Source organism: Melopsittacus undulatus, chromosome 12 (genome assembly GCF_012275295.1).
Source record: "Melopsittacus undulatus isolate bMelUnd1 chromosome 12, bMelUnd1.mat.Z, whole genome shotgun sequence".
NCBI lineage: Eukaryota > Metazoa > Chordata > Aves > Psittaciformes > Psittaculidae > Melopsittacus > Melopsittacus undulatus.
Genome location: NC_047538.1, coordinates 2457239 through 2476522, shown reverse-complemented (window position 1 = coordinate 2476522; position 19284 = coordinate 2457239). Strand labels below are relative to the sequence as shown.

General features: G+C 52.5%; 1 protein-coding gene across 2 annotated transcripts; it reads right to left on the bottom strand.

The window, feature by feature from the left end:
* Positions 1-946: 946 nt before the first annotated feature.
* Positions 947-12691, bottom strand: ALDH4A1 (aldehyde dehydrogenase 4 family member A1). 2 transcript variants are annotated; one of them, XM_034068526.1, is made up of 15 exons: positions 12569-12691; positions 11848-11941; positions 10374-10466; positions 10205-10252; positions 9956-10111; positions 9292-9441; positions 9117-9191; positions 6048-6235; positions 5022-5095; positions 4054-4250; positions 3645-3692; positions 3132-3284; positions 2120-2241; positions 1356-1474; positions 947-1216 (listed from the first exon to the last, which is right to left on the bottom strand). In XM_034068526.1, exons 1-15 carry the CDS (start codon positions 12592-12594, stop codon positions 1104-1106), a joined length of 1656 nt encoding a protein of 551 aa, XP_033924417.1. In that variant the 5' UTR covers positions 12595-12691; the 3' UTR covers positions 947-1103. The 2 variants fall into 2 exon arrangements, with proteins under 2 accessions (XP_033924417.1, XP_033924416.1); XM_034068525.1 differs by lacking the exon at positions 12569-12691 and having other exon boundaries at positions 11848-12265.
* Between the last annotated feature and the right edge of the window lie 6593 nt (positions 12692-19284).

Here is a 19284-nt window from a genome sequence, read left to right as displayed (position 1 = left end):
ATCTTGCTCTGATTATTGCAGCTCCCCACTTGTTGTCCCAGCCCCTCCTGCTAATTAAGTGAAATTCCCTCTGTTTCAATTCCTTCCAGGATTTGAGGGATGCTGCAGCTTGTGCAGAAATGGTCCTGGTCCTGAAACACCTTCTCTTAAAGCCTTAACAACATGCAGTGAACATGCAAGGATTGGAGCAGGACAAGCAGCCAAAACCCATGGGAGGCAGCCTGACCTCATCACCAGTGATGAAACAAGGGGACCAAGCAGGATGCTGCTGCTCCATCTGCCCAATGTCTGTGCACACCGAGACCGTTTGCAAGGTAATGTGCAGGGAACCCCATCTGCTGCCTTCAGAGCAGAGGAATAAGGCACTTACTTAAAGTCACCCAAAGCAGCACTGCACTCACAGCTGCCCTCTCCTGCCAAGTTCCCTCCCTACATCAAGAACGTTTGGGGGTGTCTGAGCTTTGCCCTTGCTCAGGGACAGGGAGAAAACAGAGCTCAGGGCTCCCACCACACTGATTGTGGTTTAAAGCAAGCCCAGCTGCCCAGAACTCCCAGCAAGGCTGGCTCAGGCAGCCCTCAGCTTCCAATGACTTCTGCTGGTGCAGCTCCCTGAGGACACAGGGAATGACACAGCTTTTGGCAGGACAGTGCCAGCCTGTTAATGCTCAGCTCCTGCTTTAACTGCAGCCCCATAGAGAGGGAACCATGCTGGACCACTCGGGACAGACTAAACAGAAGGCCAGGTTGGATGGGGCTTGGGGCATCCTGGTCTAATGGAAGGTGTCCCTGCCCATGGCAGGGGCTTGGAACTGGATCTTAAGGTCCTTTCCAACTCAAACCCAGTCTAGGATTCTATGACAAAAGGAAACTTGGATGCAACCACACACCTCCAGCACCCCTGAATCCATTAACACATCACTCTTACATGGACCACAAGGACTTTCTCTTCTGCGTTTTCAGTTTAATAATAGAATTCTCCTTTCAAAATAAAGCCTAAGCTCAGGTTAGGGATCAGTAGATCTAAGTGCTTTCGAGGGTGTAGCTCAAGGCCACTCTGTGCGTTGAGGATCAGTAGTACCAGTGGGGATGGGGAGCAGGAGGTGTCACTGCATGTAGGCATAGCGCCAGTCCGTCAGGGGCACGTGTGTCTCCTTGATGGCCTGAGGGGACGTCCAGCGCAGGATGTAGTGGGGGCCACCAGGTTTGTCATTGGTGCCTGTTTCAGAAGGAAACACAGTGCAGGTGACCATGACCTGGAGGATAAGGGGACCTTTCAGGTCCACCTTAAAGGGGATGCAGGTCCATGTGCCACCACACAGTCTGTGCTGTCTGTGGACAGGGGTTTCAGGTCTCACCTGAGATGCGGGAGCCTCCGAAGGGCTGCTGAGCCACGACGGAGCCCGTTGACTTGTCATTGATGTAGAAATTGCCGGCTGCGTTGCGCAGGAAGCTCCTGGCCTCCTCGATGATTCTCCTAAGGAGGGATAGAAACAGCTCTGTCAACCCAATAACAACTGGTGTGGAGGCCTCTACTCTTCTATAGCCATTAGCATCATGCAAAAAGCACATTTGCATGGCATTTCAGGGCTGCACATTGCTTATACACTCACAGGATCATAGAATGGGCTGGGTTGGAAAGGACCTTGAGATCATCCACTTCCAACCCCCCTGTCATGGCAGGGACACCTCACACCAGTTTGACACACACTGAAGCAGGTTGTGCACACTAGGAGCTCATGTAAATGATCCCAGGTTTGTTTTCTTCTAGTTTGTTTCTATGTTTGACTGCTATAAATGAAGGAAACTGTGACTTAAGGATGGTCCCTCGTTGAGGTTATCCTGCTCTGAGGCCTCCTCCTACATGAGGGGTGTGTGGTGCATCCTTCTGTGTGCTCCAAACATCACCTCTGGGGCAGTTTCTCAGTGAAAAAGCATTTTTAGGCTTTTTATGGTTGTTTTAGAAACAACCCCCTGCCTCTTCAGTGGGAGGAGGGGGTAAAGCAGCAGGAAATGCTTTCATCCATCCCCATCGTGCAGCCGAGAGCAGTGAGACAGACACCTCACCCCAGAAGGGCAGAAGCATCCTCCCTGCGGTGGCAGAGCGGGTTCTGGCACTTACTTCTCCTGGGCGAAGACCGCCCCCGTGAGGCCGTAGGGTGTGCTGGTGTCGATGAGCTCCAGGACCTCCTTGTACCGCTCCTCCGGGTAGACGTAAACCGTGAGGATGGGGCCAAAGATCTCCTGTGCAGCAAGAAGATAACAGGGCAGTGAGCGGGGACAGCCTCCAGTCAGCACTGAACAGCTACAGCCGTGAAGAAGGGGAACATCCATGGTGAGGAGGACCTGGGGGTGTTGGTCAATGAGAAGCTCCCCATGATCCAGCTTCAGTGAGTGCTTGAGCCCAGAACCCCCCCCCCATGTGCTCCCAGAGTGTGAGCAGCAGCTCAGGGAGGGGATCCTGCCCCTCTGCTGTGCTCTGGGGAGACCCCCCCCTGCAGCCCTGATCCAGCTCTGGGGCAGCAGCACAAGAGGGACCTGGAGCTGTTGGACCGAGGCCAGAGGAGGCCATGGAGATGCTGCGAGGGCTGGAGCAGCTCTGCTCTGGAGCCAGGCTGAGAGAGCTGGGCTGGGGCAGCCTGGACAAGAGAAGGCTCCTGAAGGGGAGACCTGAGAGCAGCTCCAGTGCCTAAAGGGGCTGCAGGAAAGCTGGAGAGGGGCTTGGGACAAGGGCCTGTAGGGACAGGCCAAGGGGAATGGCTTGAACCTGCCCAAGAGAGGGGAGACTGAGATGAGCTCTTAGGCAGAAGCTGTTCCCTGTGAGGGTGCTGAGGCGCTGGCACAGGGTGCCCAGAGAAGCTGTGGCTGCCCCATCCCTGGCAGTGTTCAAGGCCAGGTTGGACACAGGGGCTTGGAGCAGCTGCTCCAGGGGAAGGGATCCCTGCCTGTGGCAGGGGTTGGAGCTGGATGAGCTTTAAGGTCCCTTTCAACCCAAACCATTCCATGGTTCTATGCTCCCCACACCAGTTACCATACGGTGCTGGCTCATCTCCACACACTTGGCTGGTATCTCAGGGTGGAACCTGCAGCCCCTTTTACACCTTTGCTGCCACCTCCCCACAAGCTGCTCTCACCTCTTTCATGATGGGATCCTGTGGGTCTTTGCTCTCCACGATGCAGGGCTCGATGAAGTACCCGACGCTGTCGTCGCAGCCGCCTCCGGCCAGGATGGTGAGGTTGGGTGACTTCTTAGCGTGCTCAATCCACTTCTTTATCCGTGCAAAAGACTGAGAAAAGGCAATAATGCAGTGTGGGTTCGGGGTGTAAAAGGAGGTTTGGGCAACCCCTGTCAGGGCTATGCTGCTCCCAATGCTTCCCCAGCTCAGGAGGAGGAGTGGGAGCTGGAAATACAGGCCCAGGTGCTCTGATCCTTACATCTGAGATGGTTTCTCAGTGTAATAACCCACTCAAGAGGGTGGTGACCAAGGCACGCAGTGCTCCAGGAGGGAGCACAAGGGGGCTGAGAGCAGCTCTAATCACTGCTGCTCATACCTTGCTGTAAGCAATACAAACATTTAACCCAGACCTTCGTGAAAGGCCAGTGGTGTCAGCTCCTTGCACCAGCAGAACAGGAGCCATGAGCTCACCTTGTCATCAATCACTGCAGAGAAAAACGTCCCGAAGTCCTGGGTGGGCTGTGGGGAAGCAAGGAAAGAGGGAAGTCAGCGCCTGCTGAGCTGAAGAGCCCACTATGGCACTCAGAGGAGCTGAAATCCCCCAAGCAACGTTCCCTCCGGCCCCAAGCACACCTCTGGTCCAGGGCACAAGCTACCCCATTTCAATTAGTCTGCAGCACTCAGCGACCTGCACGGTCCTTCCTGCAGACACTGGCTACAAGTTAATTTCTAATCACTATAAAGAAGATGAAGGGGGGGTGGCAGCGAGGAGAGCCAGTGGATGAAAAGCTGGGTTCAATAGGAATTAGTAGCCAGTTACCGCAGTCTCTAATCCCATCAGCCCCCCGCTGAGCCGCAAAGCCCCAGCAGCTCCGCTCACATCTCCCACTTTGATCTTCCCGTGCTCCTCCAGGAGCTTGGCTTTGATCTGGGGCCACAGCGAGGCCGGGGCGTAGAGGCGGGAGCAGGCGGAGCACTTCTGGCCGCCGTACTCGAAGGCTGAGCGCAGGGTCCCGTTCACCACACTGCCCACGTCGGCAGAGCTGTGCACCAGGTGGAAGTTCTTCCCACCGCACTCTGTGGGGCACAAGGGAGGGGAAGGGATGAGCTGGGAGCTGTCAGGGATGCGCAGCCTCTGAAGAGAGCAAACCACAGCCAGGTCACTGGGGCAGCTCGCCCTGCCTGACCCATAGCTCCTCCAGGGAGCACGATCCTGGTGCTTGAGGAGGCTTCCGAACCTGATGGCAAAGGGACTGAGCCGAGTTCCCAATCTTAGCTCTGTAATCCCACAGTGGCACCGCCTCCCAAGGGCCCCACCATAAAAACCACCCCGTGACAGTGGGAGCCGGTGCCATAAGCCCCTCCACGTGCCCATCAGAGCCACACAACCAACTTAGAATCATAGAATGGTTTGGGATGGAAAGGACCTTAAGATCATCCAGTTCCAACCCCACTGCCATGGGCAGGGACACCTCACACTAAACCATGGCACCCAAGGCTCTGTCCAGCCTGACCTTGAACACTGTCAGGGATGGAGCATTCACAACCTCCCTGGGCAACCCATTCCAGTACCTCAGCAACCTCACGGTAAAGAATTTCTTCCTTAGATCCAATCTAAACCTCCACTGTTTAAGTTTGAACCCATCACCCCTTGTCCTATCACTACAGTCCCTAGCGAAGAGTCCCTCACCAGCACCCTTGTAGGCCACAGAGGATCCAATTTGCTCCCTGCTCCCAAGGAGAGGAATCCTGGCCATCACTTCAGGTTATTCCCTCAGCAGGGGACAAGCTGACCCCCCCCATCCTGCATGGCCACCCCTCCAAAACGGTGTGGGAAGTGGCAGTTACCTCCAGCCAGACGTGGGAAGTTGCGGTAGTGATCCAGGTTTTCTGACACCTGCTTCCAGAGCCGCTTGAACGTTCTGGAATCAGAAGCAGGAGCTGGTTAGTGCACAGGGAAAAGGCAGCAGTGGGTGCTGTGCTCTGGTGAAGGGGACCCCAGGAAACCCCATGTCTATCCCTAGAAGGGATGCCCTGCAAGCAGAGGAGATGCCAGCTGAGAGTGAGACCCTAAGGACCCAAAGGCACTACACACACAGTCAAAGAAGCTGTTGCAGTGCCACAGGAGTGAGCATCCAGGTGATGTTTGTCCCCTTTGCCTTTCCCCCCTTCCTCCCGGTCCTTACTGTGACAAACCCCTCTGCTGAAAACAATAAAAATGCTAATAGCCTCCCAGCAGGAGCCCAGGCGCTAACACTAATTTATGAGCTTCCCACCTCTAAAGCACTGATGCTCATCAGACCATGTCCTGCACCGCTGGAGCAGGGTCCCCGGGTTTAATAGTCCGTTGCAGGCTGCCAGGGCCCCTCAGTGTCAGTAACACAGCACAACGAGCGGGAAGAGCACGGGGCTACAGAGCTCCCTGGAGCTGGCACTGCTCAGCAGCAGTGAGGTGTGGTCAGTCACAGCAGGGCTGGGATGTGGGGCAGCGTCACAGCAAGTTTGTCTGTTTGGTGCCTTGAGTTTGGCAACAGAAGCTCCCTCCCTCCTTTCCTTCCAGTGCCTAAAGGGGCTGCAGGAAAGCTGGAGAGGGGCTTGGGACAAGGGCCTGTAGGGACAGGCCAAGGGGAATGGCTTGAACCTGCCCGAGGGGAGACTGAGATGAGCCCTTAGGCACAAGCTCTTCCCTGGGAGGGTGCTGAGGTGCTGGCACAGGGTGCCCAGAGAAGCTGTGGCTGCCCCATCCCTGGCAGTGTTCAAGGCCAGGTTGGACACAGGGGCTTGGAGCAGCTGTTCCAGTGGAAGGTGATGCTCAAAGGACCAGCAGATGAGCACCGGTGGCTCCTCACCCTCTCCCCTCCCCTCCCCACGTACGGAACGCTGCCGGTGAAGTTGAGCCCACACAAGTGCTCAGAGCTCGTGACGGTGTCCCCAAACATGGGCCCATCCGCAGGCACGAACTGCACGATGTTGGGAGGGAGCCCAGCCTCCAGCAGGATCTTGTAGACAGCGTAGCTGGAGAGCAGGGCAGTGTCACTGGGCTTCCACAGCACCACGTTCCCCTGCGGGAGAGGAGGCAGTGAGCACGGGAGGAAAGGCTTCAGCCCACACATGGGTGTGCACAGAATCCCAAGGGTTGGAAGGGACCTCAAAAGATCATCTAGTCCAACCCCCCTGCAAGAGCAGGGTAACCTAGAGTACATCACACAGGAACTTGTCCAGGCAGGCCTTGAATATCTCCAATGTAGGAGACTCCACAGCCCCCCTGGGCAACCTGTTCCAGTCTCTGTCACTCTTACAGTAAAGAAGTTCTTCCTGATGTTCACATGGAACCTCCTATGCTCCAGTTTACACCCATTGCCCCTTGTCCTACCACTGGATGTCACTGAAAAAAGCCTAGCTCCATCACCCTGACACCCACCCTTTACATATTTGTAAACACTGATGAGGTCACCCCTCAGTCTCCTCTTCTCCAAGCTAAAGAGACCCAGCTCCCTCAGCCTCTCCTCATAAGGGAGGTGTTCCACTCCCTTCATCATCTTTGTGGCTCTGTGCTGGACTCTCTCAAGCAATTCCCTGTCCTTCTTGAACTGAGGGGCCCAGAACTGGATGCAATATTACAGATGCGGCCTCACCAAGGTAGAGTGGAGCTTAAACACCCTGGGGAGCATCAGTCCTGTAGCACACAGGGGATGGGACCACAGAAACGGGCACCTTTGGGTGATTCACATCTACTGGTCACCCTCAGCACTGGTTTTGACAGGGTCTGTGATTGCCTTGCTGGGCTGAAGGCACAAAAGCCCTCCCTTTTCAAGCAATGCTCCCTGTGCCACCCTCACACCCTCTCTTGCCTGGGGCGCAGGGTTTTGCCTCCCAAAGAGGAGCTGCAAAGCCCAGACCTGGTTTATGCGTTGGGAAATGCGATGGCACAAGCGCTGTCACTCACTGTGTGCGTGTGTGTTTGCCACTCACTGCGTCTGTGCCAGCCCCAGCAGTGAAACAAACCCCCCTCCTGGATCAATCCTGCACAAGCAGCAGCACAAGTGGCTGCAGAGCCCAGCACCAGGATGCTGCAGCAGGATCCCACCCCTTTGGCTCCTCGCCACCCTCCTGCCCTCGGCTCTGTGCCCAGAGACCTCCCCATGTCATCGTCACACTGCCTGGCCCCACTGCACGTGACTGTGCCACAGGGTCACTGTCCTGGGGGGCAGGAGGGGGGGTTTGGACTCTGCCTCACCCAGGCACCTGCTTTAGAACCACAGAATGAATCACTCACTGGGCTGGGTTGGAAAGGGCCTTAACATCATCCAGGTCCAACCCCCTCCTCTACAGGGACCCACGGTGCAGGCAAAGCTCCTTCCTTCCCCTTTAATCCTTCCACTCCGAACAGTGAGAAAACCAAACCACACTGCAGAAGTATCCCCATGCAGGGAAATCGAACTCAGGGCATGGTCAGTGACTGCATTCCCAGCAGCACTGCTCCAGTGCTGAGGAAATCCCACTGCCAACGCTGCAATGGCAATAGCCGCGTTGATCTCTCCAGCTCTTTAGGCAAGAGGAATGTTTAATCCCCTGGGAAGTGCACTGTGGTGACTAAAACACTGGGGCTTTAATTAACATCCACCTATTAAGTACCATTTTCTCCTACATTTAATGCCAGGTACCACTGCCACTGAGTTTCTCAAGGCACCCAGTGATGCCCTGGTCCTTTCTGCCCCAGGCCAAAGAGGGGGATTTCATCCTGATGGGAATTCATCTTATCCTCAAGGAGGGAGAGGTGGATGCACTGCAGGGTCCCAAAACAGACCTGGCAGCATGGGCTTGCCCCACCCCAGCATGTTTCACCTGCTCTAGGATGAGTTTATCACCACATGTCCCAAAGCCAAGGACCTGCCCCAAATCCCAGGGTGGGAGGAATGCATCCCCCTTCCCCAAGACTTCCCAGCCCCACAGTGGCTTTTCCCTCTCCCTTCCTCCTCCCCACTCCTCTCCTGCAAAAATGACAGTTTCAAATGCATTGCCCTGAGTATGGCTTTAAAATGGGATGTCCCCAAATCAAAAGCTTGATGTTCCCCCTCATGGCTGCCTCTTCTACCTCCAACACAGGACGCTGCTGCTGGCGGGGCTGCCTTTGGTGCCAGGATGAAATCTGGGCCTAATTAGTAAAGAGCTTGGGGTAATTCTGTGGTTTATTTCTTCCCATGTAAATGAATGCATCCTGGCCCAAACTCATCCGGTTATGGGTGTCTCTCCCCACCACTCACCCTGCAAAGGCAGCTGCTCCCCATACTCAGCGAGCGCGTTGTGCTGGGACACATTAGTTGTTACCTAGATCTTTCTGGACCATCCCTCATGTCTGCCAGGATCAGCTGTCTCCCAGTTCAGTGTTAAATGACAGGGCCATGACCTGCTCCCACCTACCTTGGCCCCAACACTCCCACTGTACCCGAAAAGCATCGTCCAAGAGGAACCTGAGCAATGACAGGGATTACACTTCTATGCCACAACAGCACCCTGTTCACTGAGCAAACAGCACGCACGGAGACAAACCCTGCTGCATTGCTTATCTCCCTTCCCTCCCGCAGCACGAGGCCTCCTCTCGACCTAAACCCCAGCCTAGGAGTGGAAAGCCAAGGTGCTTCAGAACAAAAACCCAGGCCTGAGCAGTCTGTCCTCTTCCAGTGCATCGCACCTGCCCATCAGCAGACAGGTCTAAGACCCAGCCATTAGAATGACTTCTTGCAATCAAAGACATCTGAGCCTAATTGCAGCAGAGCTGATGGAGTTCAAGGGGACCAAGAGGAGCAGGACCCCCACTGTGTGCTACTGAACAGCACCAGGGAGGCTGAATTCACCCCTTGCAGACCCCAGACCTTGCTGCAGCTTGGAGGCACCAGGTCCTGCTCCAGCCTTTTCCTCCACAGACCCCACCACGACACTCACCATCAGCGCTGGAGCCCCGGCCAGGTTTCCACCGATGGCTGTGAAGTTGAAGGGGGAGACGGCTGCCACGAAACCCTGCGGTGGGAGAGGAGAAGGAGCAATGAGCCCCAGGAGCCCCCCTCACTGTGGCCTGGGTACAAACAGAGAGCTGCGGAAGCAGGGGCCAGCCCCTCACCTCCAGCCCCCGGTAGACCATGCTGTTGGTGCTGATGTCCACGCTGATGGGCTGGCTCTTCTCCAGCTCCAGGGCGTACTTGGCATTGAATCGGAAGAAGTCGATCAGCTCGGCGGCAGCATCGATCTCTGCCTGGATCACTGTCTTACCCTGTTGGGCCAGACAAAGGCACTGAGAGGAGGCAAGGGGAATGCAGCAGCCATGAGCCGCAGTGCAGCTCACACAGACCATGTGCTTGCCTCTGGAAGACGTGGCCTCCTGCAAGCCCCCTCCTGCCTCATCTCCTTGACACTGAGCAGAGGCAAACACCACCCATGGCTGTGCCTGGGGACATCACATCACTCGTGCTCCCCCACTGCCCTTTAGTGCATCTCCTGGGGCAGCCAGGGCCTTCTGCAGGGGTAAACCCTGATACCTGCAGCCCACCATGAGCTGATCCTGTTCCTATGAAGCTCAGCTCCCAGCTTCACCTCCCTTGTCAGCACAGAGGCCACAGTCACCCTGTACCCCCCACAACACACCCAGAGGTGCTTCTAATACGACAGCCATTCCCACTGCCGAGCAATGCATTGGCAGCAATCCCTGCCCTGCTTCCCGACTTCCCGCTCCCCACACTCCCTCCCATGCACCCGTTATCTACGGGATAATCCCACATCCCCCTGACCTGCCCGATCATGGTTTTGGCCAGCACTTCTGCTCGCCTCGGGCCACTCAGCATGTCAGCTGCCTTCAGGAAGATCTGCGCCCGGTCCTGCACAGGTTTTAGGTCCCATTCCTTCCTCGCTGCCAAGGCAGCGTTAATGGCTTTGTTAATGAGCTCCTGCAGGAGAGAAGGGGAAAGGCAGCAAGGAGGAACCCATCATCACCCCAAGTGAGAGACCACCCATCCCTAGGCACAACCCAGGGCACTCACCTTGCTGGCATAGCAGAACTTGGCCACCTTGTGTGCATGGTTAAATGGCTGAGAAGAGAAGAAGAGCCCACAGTTACCAATCCAACAGATCTCCCTCCTGTGGGTACATCTCTCAGGTGCGTCCCTCTGTCCATTCCCACTTGGTAAAGCAGTTTTCCCACACACTCACCGACAGCTGGTACCGCACTGTTGGTGTCCACACCTCTTCTCCCCCGATCACACATGGGATGGCTTCTGTCTTGCCCTTCAGGTCAGCAAGTGCCTGGTGGAGGAGAGCACCACGGGGGGAGCTGCACACATGGATCTGCCTCTCCCTCCATCCTCCTCACCAGCCCCAAAAGCAAAGGAAAACCTGGGGACAAGCTTCCTTTGGGCCCTGGGTGTCCATGGGCTGGAGGGACAGGGATGGGAGTTACAAATCCACGTGTGCCCAAACTATCCTGGGCTGCATCCCCAGCAGTGTCAGCAGCAGCTCAGAGGAGGGGATCCTGCACCTCTGCTCTGCTCCCATGAGACCCCACTTGCAGCCCTGTGTGCAGTGCTGGTGCCCTCAACATAAGGACATGGAGCTGTTGGAGCAAGGCCAGAGGAGGCCATGTGGATGCTCAGGTGCTGGAGCAGCTCCTGTATGGAGACAGGCTGAGAACATTGGGGCTGTTCAGCCTGGAGAAGAGAAGCTGCGTGGAGACCTCAGAGCAGCTTCCAGTGTCTGAAGGGGGCAGAAGCTGTTCCCTGTGAGGGTGCTGAGGCGCTGGCACAGGGTGCCCAGAGAAGCTGTGGCTGCCCCATCCCTGGCAGTGTTCAAGGCCAGGTTGGACACAGGGGCTTGGAGCAGCTGCTCCAGTGGAAGGGGTCCCTGCCCATGGTGATATACGGGTAACCAATGTACAGGGGGGTAATACAGAGAAATAGTACAAGGGAGTTAAAGGAATTCCTTTGCTTAAACAAAAGTATTGTCTGTCCTAAGTACCTGCCATTGCCACCTTGCCAAGGCATTGATTACTGCTGGAGGGGAAGAAGCAGATGCTAGTTCTGCTGACAAAAGCAGATGAAAGGTCCTGCTGATAAGCCGGGGAGAGGCAGACTGGGCGACCAAGCCTTAAGACTATGACAAAAGCACAGGTGTTTGGTCCTACTGATAAGCGGCAGGAGAAGCAGACTGGGCACCGACTAAACCCTAAGGCCATGTCCGAAGATTAAAAGGTGTAAAGTTTAAGAAGAGGAAGACTCATTTACTTCATCCTGAGACCCCTGCCCATGATCAGAAGGGGCACTGCGCAGGTGCAAAGGACTTTCTGGCTCATTATAATACAAAGCGGGGAAAGATACTAAATATGTATAGGCGGATTGAGAAACCTCATGTCTATGTATACCTTAAGAGAATAAATGTAAAGGGAGAACAACCCTGAGGTGTGCATGCTTTGCAGGAGCTATCCCCATGCACCTCAGCGCTGAATAAAAGCATACCTACTTCACAACTTTAACTAGTTGTGGAGTCTATCCGCGCATCAGTGGCAGGGGTTGGAACTGGATGAACTTTAAGGTCCCTTACAACCCAAAGCACTCTATGGCTCTATGAAAAGGAACAGGGAAGAGCTTGGTCCTTTAAGACCCCCTCCAGGCCCCATCCCGTGTGCTGGTACCTTCTGCAGCGCTGCTCGCTCGGGGCTCCCTGGCTTAAACTCAAGGATGGGCTCGTTGGTCACAGTGATGGCCGAGTGGTGCCGCCACCTCCGCCTGGGACAGGAGGAAGAGGAGACACCGAATCCCGCTGGTTCCCTCCTTCCCAGCCTCCCATCAACGCGTGGTTTCGGCTCCTTGTGCAACCCAGCCCTGCATGCCCAGGCACAGCCCCGTGCTATGGTTCCCGTGCTCCATCCGCCCATCGGATCACGATGCCCGAGCCAGGCACAGAGCCTGGACATCGCCACCGGCCAGAATCCCCTCTCCTCGCTATGGAAGATGCGGAATTCCCAAGTGAAAGTCGCTGTTTGCTCCCACACCCAGCGCGCTGCCAGCTCCTGGTAAAGTCCAGGGGGCAAAAGCCAACCCGGTCCCTGCTGCCCGCTCGGGTGCGCGGCTGGACCTTGGGCTGCGGGTTTCCTGACTCAGAACTGCCGATATCAGCAATATCGCCCCAAAAAAAGCGTGGGAAAAGGGGCAGAAGGGGCAGGAGGGGGAGGAAAGGGCTGTGCTCGGCAGTGGGAAAGGCGCCAGCGAGGGCTGGGGCAGCAAAAGGGAATAACGGCCCCGCACAGCAAAGCGGAGCCCCGACGGGAATGGAAAGGGTGCAGGGAGCGGGTGTGGGGGAAAAGGGAAAGGAACGGGAAGAGGAAAGGGAAAGGGCCGGGACCCGTCACTCACCCGCCGCCCCTCAGCGCCCGCCACATCCCGGCCCCGCCGCACGCCCCGGCCGCGCCCACACCACCACAGATGGGGGGGAACACACGGGACACACCGAGCGCATCCAATGGGACAGGGGTGAAACCCAAGGGAGCGGATGGGGATCGCTCCCGCACGCTCCGGTGCGCGGGGCTGTGCGGGTCCCACCTCGGCTCCGTGTGCGGGGTGCACCCCCCCGCCCCCCGCCTGTGTGGTTCCACCCCTCTCCCCCCCCCCCGCACACACGCACAGGGGAGGCGGTGGTTGCGTCCGACCAATGGAGAGGCGGCGCGCCCCGGCACGTGGGAAAGGGCGGGGCGCTGGAGGGGGGTAGATCTCATTAATTAAGGAGGAATTAAGTAATTGTGATTATTAATAATTAATAATAATAATAAATGACCCGAAGGCTTCAGGGGAAGGTCCCAGCCTCGGACCTGCAAGGAGAGAGCAAAGGAAGATGAAGCAGCTCCTTCCACCCATTTAAGGACTCAAAATTGGAGGGGGAAGGGGGGAAAGGGGGATTTCACCCCAAAATGGGGACGCTGCTGAGGCACAGGCCAGGAAGAGGCTGGGTTTGGATGGAGTGGGTTTAGCTCCAGAAGAAAAGCAGGAGGTTAAGAGAGGCATCTGAAAGATCAGCAGTTTTAGGGGAGGGTGGGGGATTTTGGGGTACTTTTAGGGGAGTTTGGGGTATTAGGTTTAGGGGAGGTTGAGGTACTTTTAAGGCAGTGTGGGGTAGTATTTTGGGGGAAGTTTGGAGTACTTTGGAACTCCAAAGCACTTGCCCAAACCCCGGGTTGTGGAGTCAGGGGGAGAGGAAGGTTTTCCCCCTACTTAGCTCCAACTGCAGAAGCAGTTTTTGCTTTAAAAGCTTTTTCTACCCCACAATCAGCACACGCAGCCATTAACCAGGAATTCCATGTTTATTTTAGGAGTTTTTTGTCCTTTTTAACTCTTTTTCCCCCCATCACCAGAGCATGACTGGGACCCGTTTCCATCACACCCGCTCTGCACAGAGAAGCCCATGGCGGGGGTTAGGGCGAGCGATGGGTCGAGCACTGAAGGATGAACCGCTCAGATGAGGACGGAGGGACACAGGATGGGAGAGCGGAACAGGGAGCAGACCTGGAAGGGGTCGGTGAGGTCGGTTTTGGCACTAAAAAAGGAAAATGGAGATAATCTGCTGGAACTCGGAGGAGCACGAGTGCTTCTGGCTCTTGCTGCGGGGGTTTCTCGGTGCTTCACCTAAAGTGGATTAGGTTTTGGAAGCCTTTGATGGCCCAAAATCCCCTTCCAGTGAGTGCGTGTTCCACTGGGTCTGCTCACAAGCACCCAGCCCAGGCTTCCAGCCGCAGAGGGAATCGATTTGCAGCTTGACTCTGGAGCGAGCCTGGGAGCTGGTTCATCCTCCGTCCTTTCCTCGCCACAGATCAAAGAGCATCATCAAGTTCAGTCTTTTTCTTGGAAAGAAGCTAATATACAGAATAGAAAGCACTATATATTTACACCAGTAACAGTAAACAGGTTTATCTCCACACTGATCAGCAGTCTGTTTTCATGTGTATAAAAAGAGAGTCTTACATGACTTCAGAGGAACTGACGAGAAGTGACACAGCACACGGAAAGAGGCATCAATACCCTCCACTTAAACACCTTAAATAATAAATAATCATTACTCTGGGGGCAGAACTCAGCTAACATACACTTTAGCCACAGATGTTTAAGGATTGAGTATCTTTCGGTGAAATAACATTACACAAGAAGTGTTTTTAGTGACCAAGCTTTTAACCATCCTCAACCCTCTCTAATTTAAACAAAACTGCAGGATTTCAGATGAAACCTGTGCAGGGGTCACCAGTCTGGGCAGCCCACAACCATGGCGTGTTCTGCATTGCTATGACACAGCTCTGAAGCCACCCTGGGGTTGGTTTTAAGCATCATCATCATCATTGTTTCCTCCAAAGATAAAAGAGTGAGCCAGACCTGTGAGCCCCATCTCTGCTCACAGAAGTGCTTCACTGCTGGAGTGCCTCAAATTAGGAAGGAATTGAGTTCTACAAGCAGCAAATACCCACTGCTTAAACCCAATTCATTGCTTCTTCAAAAGAGAAGCTTTGAAAGGCTTCCGCAAACACGGAAGGGTCTTAAGACACTGAACTACACACAAAAAACAGACAAAAGGAAACAAATCGAGTGGTTTTCACTGCTCTGCCAGAGACTTGTGTTCAAGCCTTTAGTGTTCCCCTCTCCAGAACCACGATGGCAAGGGACTGAATTAAGAATCTGGCAGGTTGTGTCTCTAGTTCACCTCTAAAACCAGCATTATTAACACCAGGTTACTATGTGCTGCCTTGGCCAGCAATTTGTTTTCTCTTTTAAAAGTCAAACAGAAGTTTGATTCTAGCAAAAGCTTAAATCTGGGTGACTTTAACACTGAAGGCAAAGCTTTTTAAAACCTGTGTGCTCCCCTGCAACCAAGTGCTGGACCAGTGCAAAAGAATAAAAAGAACCAGAAGTCCTGAAGAAACGTATGGAAAATCCTCATCAGGGTATTACTAACAATGGAAGCACTATGATTTGTTCATTTTGCTGTGATCAATCATGCTTTTTAAACATTCAGCTCTAAAATGAAGCACTCAAATGTGAAACACAATCAGAGACTTCCCAATATTGCAATTCTCCTCCCGCACGCTCCAACACAAACATTCTTCCCTGCTTTCCCAGAGCCAAGGGAAACAAAAGGAAATCGCTGCTTCAGAGAGACCGCAGCAGCGCTGTGGCAAGGCTGTGAGCACCCCCCAATCGCCGCAGCGTTCCCTCTGCCAAGCCTGGACCAATGGACACAACTTCTGCTTTTGCTGGCAAGAATGGTTACTCAAAACAAATCATCTCAGATTAGAAGCAGCTTTAGAAGTAGATTCAGGCACAATTCTGAGCTATTATTTTGTTTTATCAAGTTAATTCCAATTTATGTGTGGACAAACACCATTTATCTTCCAGCCCGCTAGAACACAAAAGATGCTCTGGGGCAGGATTTAAAACTGCCGTGCCACAGCGGGTTGTGGCACAACCCAGTGTGCTGGGGGTTGGAACTGGATGACCTCAAGGTCCTTTCCAACCCAAACCATTCTGTGGTTCTATGATTCTCATCACACCGGTATGCAGGGGAGCAGACAGAGGTTCTTACCCTCACAGCAGAACCCCCCCAGCAATCAGGGGAAGGGAAAAACACCACAATGGGTGTTTTTACAGCAGCAATAACTGGCAGCAAAGCTGTTAACTGTTTGTCTACCCCCCTTGCTCCAGGAAGCGATGGGCAAGTGCTTCACAGCCATACCTGTCATACTGTTTCCACATTATCACTTGAAACCGCTAGAGAATTTGGAGCCCCACCAGAGCAGGAGATACTTTCCAAGGGAATAACTGAATTGCTGACAGAGTTCTGTTTGCACTTTAAAAACCTCTAATAAAAATAGACTATATAGTGGGATTTTATAAATAGAATACACATTTAGCTGCGATGAGTCCCATTACATCCCTCCCCCCCTTTAAAGAGTTTTGTCTTTAACTCGTGTGAACTAACATGATAATTACCAAGTCTTTGAGAACAAACACATTTGTACCACATTATTCTTTGGACATTTTTGAACATGCATCCACAAAAGCAACTGCCATTCATGTACTGAAAACAGTTGTGTCGTACAAACCCAGTTTAGGAATCGGATCAAGTTGTACACTGCTAACAAGCAAAAAAATTTGCTTCCTTGAAATCCTCGTGTAAAAAATGAGACACAATGAGGAGGATTTTCGGATCGGTAAGTCTAAAAACGTGTCAATATGACACCGCAGTAAGAATAGGAGACAAAAAGAAAGTATTTACAGCTTTACAAAGGAAACAAAGAAAAGAGGTCATCAAAATCATTTCCAGCATTTTCACCTTTTTCTGGCAAGCTTTTGATCCGGTTTCTATGGAGTGGTTATATGTGAACAGAACAGGACCGCTGTCGGCTAAGTCAGCAGCATCGCTTGAAACTAAACCAAAGACCTCCAAGGGAAACTCTCAAGGACCGACCCTGGTGATCCACTGAGTCCTACACAGCCTAAATAAAAATAACCCCCTGATCCCGAGTATGAAAACACCTTTTCTTCTTTAAAAATTGATTAAATACACTTATAAGAAACAGACACCAACAACCATGGTAATTTACTGCCATACACATCACCACCATACACATTAATTCTAAACCCTCTACTCTAGCCCTGCAACCCTTACATTTCCCAACAGACACAACCCTACTACAGATGCTCCTTGCAATTATGGCTATGAGATAAACCCGAGGTTACAGCTACCTTGTTACAGCTGAAGTTCTGCTTCCTCACTTCTTGCTGGCAAACTGAGGATATTCTGCTCTTTCCTACCCTCACCACACCGGCTCCCAGTTTCAAGAACTCTCAGCCTTTATCCTGCTAGGACACTGAGTCTGAAAGGAAACAAACCCCACAGCACAGCAGCAGCTAAGCCGGTCGGCCACTGAAATTGCTCAGTTTCTCTAGTACCAAAGAGCATTTCCTAACTGAGGAGAGCCAAACGACAGCCTCCACCAAGGCTGGGTCACTGTGCAAGTCAATAGCTTAACAACGCCTCTACCAACGTCACTATAGCATCACAGACATTCAGCTTTGGCAGATGGTTTCTCAGTCTCGTGAGAAACTATGTATTAGCAGCTGAAGTTCATACAGGCTTCAAAACCTTGAGAGTACTTGATTGAAAACATGCAGTCCCAGCCCCCTCACAAAAATACCCCCATCTCTTGTCCCCCACCCACCCCCCAACTTGTAGCCCTAGTGAACATGACATTTACCACTTTGGCCACCTAAGAAATAATAGGAATGAGCACTTTGGAATAAGGATTCTTTTCCAGAGAAAAGTTATCTACATTTTACATGATGAAGGAGGCTTTGAAAAAGCCCCTAACCCACACCACAGGAACCAAGAAGTTGCTAGCTACTCTATAAATAACTGCACTGAGTAAGGAAACCACCAGAATATCCTTGGATCTGTTTTCTTGAAGAGAAGCCATCAACTATGGATCATGACCTCCCCACTCTGAAAAACACAAGGAGCCTGTTTGATTCATGTAGCCTAAAAGCACCATCGTGTCTAAGCAGGAGCTGGAGCTGAACAGCAATGAAACTCCAGGCAGCAACATGGGAAACTCTGATTAGACATTACTGTACCCACAGTTACAGGGGGAACAGAAACCCTCTGAGGTCCTGCCCCTCTGCATAGCTGCACAAGACAGAGGCACTTCTGCCCAGGAACGTGCATATGCTGAGACATTTGTACTCTTTTTGGAAGAAAGCAGCACTGATTTACACTGGGTGCATGCTTACAATGCAGTTCTACTGATTTCAGACCAATAGCTTGGAAACAATACTCAGGGAGCTAAAAAGATTGGTCAGCTTACCTTTACATAACACTGAGAGGGTGCTTAAATCAGGTAGTTCCCTGTCCAGTCCTAGCACTGCTCTTACATAGCAGCTTCTAAGCTTCCTGGCAGGAAATCAAACACATTTGGTATTTACTCCAAGTCCTGCAACTGCTAGTTAACTACAGTTACCTTTAGGCAGTATTAACTACACTTTCAATCTTGGTCTAAAAAACAAACAGAAACAGAAAATTATTGGCTGAGGTTTATACCCTGTTTTTACCTGGCTGAGGTGCTACAATTTCCACTATAACCATACCTGATGATGACAGAGCTGCCTCAAACACCACCAAGACTTTTAATGCTGCTTTCTCCTGTGTAAAAATACAGAAAGACTGACAAAGTCTAGGTCTCCTCACTTTCTCACAGAGAAAGCACATGGCTGTCCCTCCCTAATTCTAGGGCAGCAGTAGTCTGGGAGTCATTTTACTATGCCCTAAAAAGGATTACAGTATTTCCTGATGTTCAGCTTTCCTGAAGAACAGTGGTCTGGAACTCTCCCAGTGTCATGTCTCAAGCCTATATCTATCTTACTGCATGTCAGTTTATCCTGATGCTTCAAACTATCCCACACTAAACATCATGAAAGCAGCATAAAATGGAGTTACCTCCCTGTCAGCAAAGTCAAATCTGCAAACACTATGGTTTAAAAGAAGAATCCTGAAAAAGAGAACACACAAAACAACACAAGAACTGAAGGGCTGATTCCCCTCCTAATCCAATCACTGGAAACAAAGGCATTGTGATATGACATTCCTCCTCAAAAGAAGCTCTACAGATAACTAACATGTGCAAATGTGATTTTAGCTTTCCTTTCCCAAGAGATAACTGTTTCCCAGCAGGGACCAAACATTCCACATAAATAAGGCGAGCTTTTTTTTTGTGGGTTTTTTCTTTTGCATAGAAGTTTATCAGGGATATTCCCACCCCATGGAACCCTCCTCTGTCCCCTGCTTTGCCACCGAGCTGAGACCTGCTGCTTCTTCAGACTCTGGAGTGGAGCAGAGAGCTTGTAATGCATCCCAAAGGCTCCTTCAGCCAGAAAGATGGAATTGAGAAACTCCTGTTAATGTTGTAGAACTGCTTAACCCTAAAAGCTGTCTCTACCCCTGCTCTCATTTTAAATGTTTCAAACTCAGTTTGGACTGTTACAGTTCAAATTGTTACAGTTCAATTCTCTTGTTTGGAGCCAGACTTTGGTAATTGCAC